This window comes from Cyphomyrmex costatus, unplaced genomic scaffold (assembly GCF_001594065.2).
Source record: "Cyphomyrmex costatus isolate MS0001 unplaced genomic scaffold, Ccosl1.0 scaffold1419, whole genome shotgun sequence".
NCBI classification, from domain to species: Eukaryota; Metazoa; Arthropoda; class Insecta; order Hymenoptera; family Formicidae; genus Cyphomyrmex; species Cyphomyrmex costatus.
This window is the reverse complement of record NW_017275412.1, coordinates 8,897-18,856: the sequence shown is the minus strand read 5'-3', so window position 1 is coordinate 18,856 and position 9,960 is coordinate 8,897. Positions and strand designations below refer to the sequence as shown.

General features: G+C 31.9%; 1 protein-coding gene across 1 annotated transcript; it reads right to left on the bottom strand.

The window, feature by feature from the left end:
• Positions 1–1,234: 1,234 nt before the first annotated feature.
• On the bottom strand, positions 1,235–7,711 carry mute (gon-4 like protein muscle wasted). The gene is made up of 15 exons (XM_018551601.1): positions 7,268–7,711; positions 6,871–7,161; positions 6,448–6,719; positions 6,178–6,353; positions 5,871–6,067; positions 5,478–5,783; positions 5,219–5,411; positions 5,026–5,145; positions 4,213–4,854; positions 3,566–3,722; positions 2,936–3,494; positions 2,396–2,624; positions 1,695–2,283; positions 1,393–1,583; positions 1,235–1,285 (listed from the first exon to the last, which is right to left on the bottom strand). Exons 1-15 carry the CDS (start codon positions 7,705–7,707, stop codon positions 1,235–1,237), a joined length of 4,413 nt encoding a protein of 1,470 aa, XP_018407103.1. The 5' UTR covers positions 7,708–7,711.
• Between the last annotated feature and the right edge of the window lie 2,249 nt (positions 7,712–9,960).

Sequence of the window (9,960 nt, the reverse complement as noted above, 5' to 3'; positions counted from 1 at the left end):
ATAGAAGTGTAGACGGCGTTACTGGGCAACTTACCCATTTCGCGCATGCGCACTCCATTTTAGGCTTCACAAAATCAGGAGGATTGCGCTACTGTATATACTGTGTTCCCCACCTTCACAGCTCCCAGGAAGTAAGATATAAGGAGACTCCACTCCGTAAAATAAAAGTGGACCCATTTTAAGTTTCGAGTTCAGTTTTCGATTCTGATGAGTGCGAGTAAGAGAAATGATCATTTCTCTTACTCGCACTCATTATGCGCAGCACTACTAAATTCACGAGCGCTGCGAGTGTCAAGAATCGGAAACTGAACTCGAAACCTAAAATGGGTCCATGTTTTGTAGACTGGCGAGACTGAATGGAGTCTCCTTATATCTTCCTTCATGACAGCTCCCTAGTACGAAAAATTTTGTTTGCGACTCGGGAGTAAGGTTTTCACATCCGCGTGTGTTCGACCGTACACTCGGGCTGGCTTCGCCAGCCCTCGTGCCGTCGAACACCCTCCGGGTGTAAAAACCACTTTTACTCTCTAGTCACAAAAATAACTATTTTACATTGCCCTCTGTGTATGCGCGCACGCGAGTGTGTGTGACAATGGGCGCATTCAGCAGAAAAGAGCGCTACGAGAGCGCTCGCTGTTATTGGTATATTCTTCCAGATTTAAAATTCTGATTGGATGATCTAGAAGAATACACCAATAACAGCGAGCGCTCTCGTAGCGCTCTTTTCTGCTGAATGCGCCCAATATAAAACGTTCTCTCTCCACTGGTTCTGTCACAAAAATAACTATTTTACATTGCCCTCTGTGTATGCGCGCACGCGAGTGTGTGTGACAATATAAAACGTTCTCTCTCCACTGGTTTCTTCCTCATGCTCATGAGATAAATATATTGGATTAGAACAAAAGTTTGATAGCGTTATTTCATTTTTGTTTGTTTTTAAAAAATATAGCAATTATTCACAGAAACTTAAAAGACAGTAATCTTTCGAAAACAGAGATTTTAGACTTTAAAATCCTTTCATACAGCTAATGAATTTTGAACTTCATAGTACTACGAATTTTTCATTGAACCCATTTTCTTGTATTAAATCATTTTAAATGCAAATTTGAATGCAAGTAACAAAATTTATGCTATATATTAATGCATACAAGTAGTAGAGGTCCAATCAACTCTCTTGGCACTTTTATTATAATACAAAATCATAGATTCATAATATATATATATATATATACAGTTACATCATTTTCTGAAGTAAAGAAAGCAAAGTTTGGCATCTCTCTTTCACCTACAATAAGGAATATTTATATATATATACGTGTGTATGTTGTGTGTGTGTGTATATATGTGGAAAAAATATAAAAATATATATATTAAATATAAATAGGATATTACTTGATTGACAGTACGATTTTCTAATTTTTGACTAATCAGTAGGAATGAATTTTCAGAATATTCTTTTTTAATATTCTGTAGCAAAATCATATCTTCCTGACGTGTCCATGGTTTAGCATTAGTTAAATCAGATTTTGATGGCATATTATTTTCCACTACTGTTGTTATAAGCGCTGTTTCTATATTTTTATCTATTAAACATTACAAAATATACAAAATTAAAAAAGGTATATTATTTGAGTGTTATCATTGTGTTATTATTCAAATGTTAAGAACACAATCTATACACAAATGAGACTTACTTGAATTAAAGCCAACATTATTGCTTATATTTGAAGAAATTTGTGTTTTTGCAATTACTTCAGTACTTGACAAACTATCTTGCAATGATAATTGCATACAACTATTTTCAGTTTCCACAAATTTACTTGTTTTTTCATGTCTTATAATATCAGACTCATTTTGCTCTAATGAAACATCATTTTCTTCAATCTTCTTTTCTCGTTTATTCTTACACTGAGAGATACGTATCCTTTTATCTGCAATTGTATGATCTACAGTGCCCATTCTTTTTAAAATTTTTCTTTGATCTGCTTTAAGTGTAAATTTGACTTTTTTTTTTGACTTTGTTATTGCCTTTTCATTATCTTCGTTATCTTTTAATGGTGAGTACTTTGTAGCACATTGTTTTTTACAAATATCCTCGTGATTAGAATTATTCTTTGATGATTTTCGTCGTTTTTTAGAAGAGATTGATGGAATAGCTTTATCAGCAATTTTTAATGATATACGCGCAATATTTTCTAATTTCTCCCGATCTTCTCCAGCAAATGTAATTTTTGCAGGTCGCAATCCTTCAGGTGTTTGAAGATAAATTCTTCCATTAAGAAACTATTAAAAGAAGAGAAAATAAAAACAGAATGAATACACACGCACGCACGCACACACATTAAAGGAAATAAAGGATAGAAGTTACATATTGTTATGTGCATATGATGCATACCCGTATACCACAGGAAACACAATGTTCAGAATTATTTTTTGAACTTGTTTCATCAATATTATGACAATCACATTTACAATTCTCTCCACCATATGGATCCTCCTGATATGTTGTTGTTGGTAATTCTATATTTTCGTACAGCTCTGATGCGTTTTCCGTGTAAGTTGTATTTTTATCATATGGTCCTAATGGACATGTCAGATTTTCAAACATATGAGGCGCAAACAAACTAAAAATATCAAATACAATTCTGTAACACTTTTTAGGATTATATAATTCATATATATGTAGATATAAGAATATTAGATGTGATAGGAAATATACAACATATCTTGCATGAATTAATTCTTAATTATACATCACTTTCATGTATTCCTTTTTTTACTTATTACATGTAGCAAAATAAATTTAAACGATTTAAATTATTATTTTTTCTTGTTTTACACCTTAGATTTAGCCTAAAGTATTAATGTACAATTAAGAATCACTGTATATAACACATGCAGCATTTTACTTTTTATTTATATAAAAAATTATTACCTTTCAGGAGGTTTTGCAGTAGGTAGAATTTGTGAGAACAAATCCATAACGAGTGGTTGACCTTTAAAAACAATACTCATAACAGCATAGACATTTTCTAAAGTTGTGTGTGGATCAGATGAAAGTTGTGTAATCGCCTGCATCATCTTTCCTATTCGTGATGGTTGCTTAGCAAAATATATTTGAGCAACATGGACAAAATCGTTCATTTTTTGTAACATCATATATTCTGCAGATTTGCCAATCATTGCAGCTTGATGTGGTTTTAAAAATAATAAAAAGTCCGTGCATATTTCTGAATAATTTTGTAATTTTTTACAAACTTCTTGATGTAATTGGATTGTTAGTATATCTTTTTTAATTGCATTATCTTCTAATATCTGTTTATTTGTTGGACATTCCTCAGATTCATCAGTTATTGATGAGTCAGTAATTGTATGGTTAATACTCTCTAATTTTTCACTATAATCCAAAAATAACTTTATCACAGCCTTAAATGTTTCTGGATTATTGGATTCTAGTATCAAATGCAGTTTCTGAAGATACGACGCTGCAAATTCTATATAAAAAAAGATATAAATTAAAAATAAATTTGATACATTTTATAATATAACCACTTCATTAACTTACTTGCTTCGCGTTCTTCTTCGGTCAATGGATTTTCAGCTTTTAATAATCTTTTAATAATTTCTAATTCTCTAGTTTGTTTAGCCTTTTTCCTACTTACCGGATCTTTTATTATCGTACTACTTGCTAACATTAATTCTGCTATTTCTTCTTCATTATCCTATACGAAAAAAGTCTATTTAAATAAATATTACGTTATTTCAGATTATTAGAGTTGCGTTTCAAGATCGACGATTGTTCAACGCGCAATTTGGGAGGATTTTTCAGATAGAGTTGCGTTTCAAGACCGAAGAATGTTCGGTGCGCAAGTTTAGGGGAAGAAGAGGGGAATACATATATCTTTAAATACATTTTCGCGACTTTACATTGGATAAATATTGTGAAGAATATTGCTACGTCGTCGACCCGCTATCAGAGGTCTATCGATATACACAAATTCTCGAAAGTGCTTTAGTAGTGGAAGCCGGGACGAAACGCCAAAAATTGCGTGATATTCTTCGCAATATATTAGAATAAATTAAAGATTTTAACGAATTCATTGGCTCGTAGCCCTGTTTCTCTTTATTAGTTTTAAATTTATTGAGCCATATTAAAACAAATTTTAAATAAATATATTATTCAAGATTTTTCTAAAGCAAAATAGAACTCACAACTTTTGATGCAGAACAATGTTCATCAATATTCTTATCTGTAACATCTTTTTCTTTAGATTTTATAGTATTGCAATTAAACGAGTTTTTTGAGCCTAAAGCTTGTGCCATTAATTTCATATTTTGAGCGCTTCTCGTTTTTGCTAATCGTGGAGTGGTCTTTCGTATTTGTGGTAATTCTGGTGATATTTGTGGTGACTCCTCGGACATTTTTGAACTTTTAGTTAATTTCGGGTTTAATTTTATATTACTTTTATCTAATGATTTATCTGTTTGCATTAGCTCTATATCTGACGTATTTGCTTTTGAAGAGCAAGAATGCTTTTTATATACTGTCGTTTTTCTTTTATATGTTTCTGCATTTTGTCTGCTATTATCAATTATATTTTTATCTTCACTATCAAATTTACAACTTCTTTTAGTAGAATTATCTATTTTAGACGAAGCTTTGGGACTTAAAGTTCCAGGTAATATCTTTGGTAACATATTTACAATTGGATTTCGTAAAGAATGGTTACTAGGGATACTAGAATACGATTTCATTATTGTATTCATATTCATCCTTTCTTTAGTAAGAGAGATATTACTGTACGAGTCATATATATATTTACTTTTTGTCAAATCATTTTTATGCTCTTTCTGCTGTAATAAACAAAAAATTAACATTGATAATGATTAAATATTAACAAATTAAGACAGATTAAGTTGCAGGTATGTTAAATGTGTAATTTAATGTAATATGTATATAAAACGCAACACAATAAATTACAGCTTTCTTCTATTAAATATAAATATAACATTTGTTATACTTACAAGATATGCTTGCCATTTTAGAGGTAAAAGTTCTATTAATTGATCCTTTGGAGCTTTCATTGGAATTTCAAATGTTATGTAATGTATTATTTTAGAAGTGCAACCTTTTTCAAAATAATGCTGCAATAAATTTTATTTTTAATTGTATTTATGATATAAATCTTAAAAACATTCACAGTGCAAATGTTAATACCTTAATTGGATTTTCATCTTTGGAAGCACGTCTTTTGTAAATATGGTGCAATAATCCTTGTGCATCTCTGCATGGTAGCAGATAATTAATAATAAGTTGAACTGCATCAAACAACTGCATTTTCTTTGTATGAAATTTTTTTGATTTAGATGCAACAAATGGCAAGAACTGCTCTACGCCCAGTGCAATTAAACTGAAAATGCCATACTGAAATAGGGAAAAACAAAATGTTTTAACACATAAATTTGAATATACTTACGTTTCCTCCGCTTTTGAATATGCAGGTTTGATGTATTTAACTCCATTTCTAAAAGGTATCGATGGTAAAAGATGTGGATACATAAGAGCCTTACTTTCAACAAATAATTTTTCTAATTCAGGCAGAAATTGTTCAATATGTCTCAATCTATACATTTTAGTTTTACCAGTTTCATTTGTTATGTTTTTTTTAAAGTTGGAATAAAACTTGGTATCATTAAACTTATTTTCCCAAGTTGATACCAATTTTAAAGCTGCTTCCAAATTCTTTACATTAAATGCAGATTTTGGTCCATTATTCAAATATCTAATAAGTGTTAATGACATGTTTTATTAGAATTTATGATTTGATTGATTTACTGTATCTTTGATGTATCATATTATATAATCATACCTTAAACTATTCAAATTCTGTTTACATACTTTTGCCAATGAGTGATATTCTGGATGCATGTAAGTCATAACAAAATGCTGTGCCATTAATTGTACGTGTTGTTGGAATTGTATTGTTAATAGAATACGTTCATATTCCTTAAATTTTGGCAGTTCAGATTTTGCATGTAATGGTATAAGATGTTCAATAGAGGAATTCTGAAAGCATAAAAAGTACAAATATAAATTATTACAGTTTTTATTGCAATTACATAATAAGAATTGTATGAATTTGTATTTATGTTCTAACGTGATATCATTTTTCTTACCATAGTATCACTTTCAATTGGCGGTGTTGTATTATCTAAAACTTTCTTTTTTCTTGATACTTCTTGTTCTTGTGTCGAGAACATAGGAGTTAATTCAAGTAATTCTGCAATTAAATCATATTGCTCTTTACGAGGAACTTCTACTGCTCTATCTGTTCTAAGCTCTTCCTTGTCCCCTAATATTTGTTAAAATTGGATATAATTTTTATGTACAAGAAAAAAATATATATATTTATGAATTATATTATATCGTTGTATGAAAATACATACATAAATCTGTTTCATCCTCCAAGATATTGTATTCTGGATCTGCTTCTGGATCATCTTCTACAGCTAGTTCTTGCGTTAAAGGTTGCATAAATTCTTTCAAAAATTTATCCCAATCTTCATCAAGTTCACAATCCCAATCATCAGTCATATCAGCAGTTATATCAGGTGGTATAAATGCTTGCTCTATTTCTTCCAAAGAAGTTTCGCTTAAAGATAACTTGGAGCGTGTTCTTTGGCCAATACTTTCTTCTTTTGTTACAACAGGCAGAACACTTAAAAATAATATTTATCAGTCATTATGAAATAAATTAATAATATATTAAGATATTTTATGCAAGCAAAAATGTTAAAAGCTCTCACAATACAATCTAATATAAATAAAAAATACAATAAATATCTAATATAAATATTTTTTACACATACGCAGGTATTTTAAAAATTCCTTCAGAATCATATAGTATTTGTGATGACATTTGTTGTTCAGAAGAAGCTATATTATTATTTGTTGATATTGATAATTGTGACTTAATATCACTATTTGCTATAATTTCTACTTCTCTATCATCATCACTCTGTTTATCATGTTCAGGATTATATTCTTCATCAGATGAATCTTCTGGTAGCTCTTCTTGAATTAAAGCTTGTACTTCTGAGGAAGTTTTTTGTGCTGTAGTGATAGGCCATAGTATATCAACTTTGGAAGCTGCTAATTTTCTATAAAAAAAAAAAACAAACCAAGAGTTACATAAACTGTAAATAATCATTATTACACATACAAAGAAAAAAATAATATTACAATCTACAAGTACATGATACATACTTAGCTTTAGCTCGTGTGAGTTTAGGACCAATATTAATATCATTTTCAGTATCTTGAAGCCATTTTTGTATCATTGTCATTAAATGTTCATAAGGGATTACATGTTTCAAAATGTTTTTGACATTAGTGGCAGTTAAATTGGTTTTGGCAGCTTTAGCATCAAGTTGTCTCTCAATTTCTTCTTCCATTTCATTAAGTACCGATGCTTCTTCAACAGTTTCCCTCTTATGTTTACTAGATGGTTCATAATTATCCACTTCAGATATATCGATTTGTAGGTCTGCATTTTCTGAATCAGTTGAGTTTTCACTATTAACGTCGTTAAAGTCAAAATTAATTGAAAACGAGAGATTGCATTTCTTCGGTGATTCAGTAAAAGAAACGGAGGATGTCAAAACGTCAGAATCATTCTGTACAGGTTTATTTGTAGATTCTTCCATTTTAATGTACTTATATTAAACCTGTGCTTATACTAAATCTACAATTAATTATAAATTCCTTTTTTATTTTTTTAAAAAATGTTACTTTTTCAATCGTGCAATACAAGCAATTTCTTAATCCATTTCTTGTCACAAGTTGCTACCATGGTGTAAAAAGAGAAGGTAAACTAGAGATCCTATATGTAGAGTACTTATAATAGAGTATCGTCACAGTAAAGCGGGGAGCACAGACTTTTGCATAACGCATAAACCATATACATAAAGAATTTGATTGGTCCATTGACTCATGCATAAGAAAATGGACCAATAAAATTCCTTATGCACATGCTTTATGCGTTATGCAAAAGTCTGTGCTCCCCGCTTAAGTGCTGCGTTCGGAAATATCACTCGAGTACCCCCGTGTATCGTCTTATCCTTGTTTGACATTGAATGAATAACAAGGATAAAGGTTGGATTATACTGGCCGTAATCTGTTAACTTATGCTGTAATCTGTAAAAATTGACCAATTATAATCGATTATTCCCCTCTCATTCGACTGTGATTGGTCAATTTTTACAGATTACGGCATAAGTTAACAGTTTACGGCCAGTATAAATCAACCTTGACGGATCGGGTATCTCACTAGAATTGAGCATTCCGTTCCAGTTCCGTTCCGTGACAGTTTTCTCTACCCGTCCCATTCAGCAAAAACGGAAAGGAATCTAGTTACAAAATATATTTTACCGTTACAATTCAATATTTTAGAGAACTCACAACAATATTATCAGCAAGATAATTGCACAAATTATATGTATATTATTGCTTCAACTGCTCAAAATAACGAAATATCGATGAATCAAGCATATTTACCAACGATCGACGCGACATTCCGTTCCGTTCCTTAGGCTGGAGTCACATTGAGCGGTAATTACAGCGGAACGGAACAGCGAGACCAATCACAATCGCAGAAAGTAAAGCAGCGGAATGATTGTAGAGTTCTGATTGGTTTCACTATTCCGTTCCGCTGTAATTACCGCTCAATGTGACTCCAGCCTTAGGGTGATTTTACATGCAGCGCGGAACGCGGTACGCAGTAGGCGGTAAAGTAACCAGGAACCGCAGCGGCAAGCTGCGGTACGCGGTATGCGGTACGCGGTGAAGTAACTATAAGGTAATTAACCTGAAAAGTTAACGCAAATTTCTTCCAAGTGGCCAATAAAGCGCATGGTAATTATTAGATTTAATCGATTTAATAATGTTATCATGGCCATCAACATCATATCTGCAGTCTCCATGACAAAAACAGTCTTTAATTAATGCAAAAATCGTTTTTTTTTCCTACCAAACTCCGAACTCCGAAATTATTTCTCTTTACTTGGCAGTATACACAGTATATACCTGTGTTAATTTCTAATTATGCACCCAGCTGACCGAGCCGATGCCGACCATGTCGTTATCGTTTCGCCTTTCTTTTTTCCTACTATTACATGGAACGCGGAAAGGCGGCACGGTATAGTGACAAGTTCACATTTGTATGCATTTTCTTAAATGTATTAACTTATTTCTATGCACATTTTATCAATAATCTTATTTTTTCAACGAATCTGCTTAATAATTGCATTTAAATCTATTAATTTCATTAAAAAGTGCATAGTAACGTCAACTTGTCACTAGTCCGTGCCGCTTTTCCGCGCAGTTCTGGCTCCATGTAATAATAGGAGAAAATTAGCGCGGCTTACCGCGCGAGGTTCCTAGTTACTTTACCGCCTACCGCGTTCCGCGCTGCATGTAAAATCACCCTAGGGCGGGTTCACACCTTGACGGAAAAGCGGAAAGCGGAAGAACAGTTAACTGATCAGAACTCGTCCTGGTAGTAAAAAGTACAAATCTAACAGAAAGTCGACTACTTGATTGGCTACTGCTTTTCCGCATTCTGCTTTTCCGTCAAGGTGTGAACCCGCCCTTAGGCTGCGTTCAGATTCCTCACCGGGTGGGTGTTCGCTGGGTGACTGGGTGAGTGGGCGTAACCTAGCGAAAAGCACCCGAGTGTTTTAGGAATCTGAACGCACTCATCACCACTCATCACCACACCACCAATAGAATTTGCCCTTTTTCTTTTTTAGGTTAATTGATATAGATCAGTATACATATTCTGTAACTTTTAACGCAAATTATAATATAATATTTATTGTAAATAATAAATTAATAATAATTATAAATAAATAATAAGAGTTAATAATAATTATTATTAATAATTTATTAATATTATTATA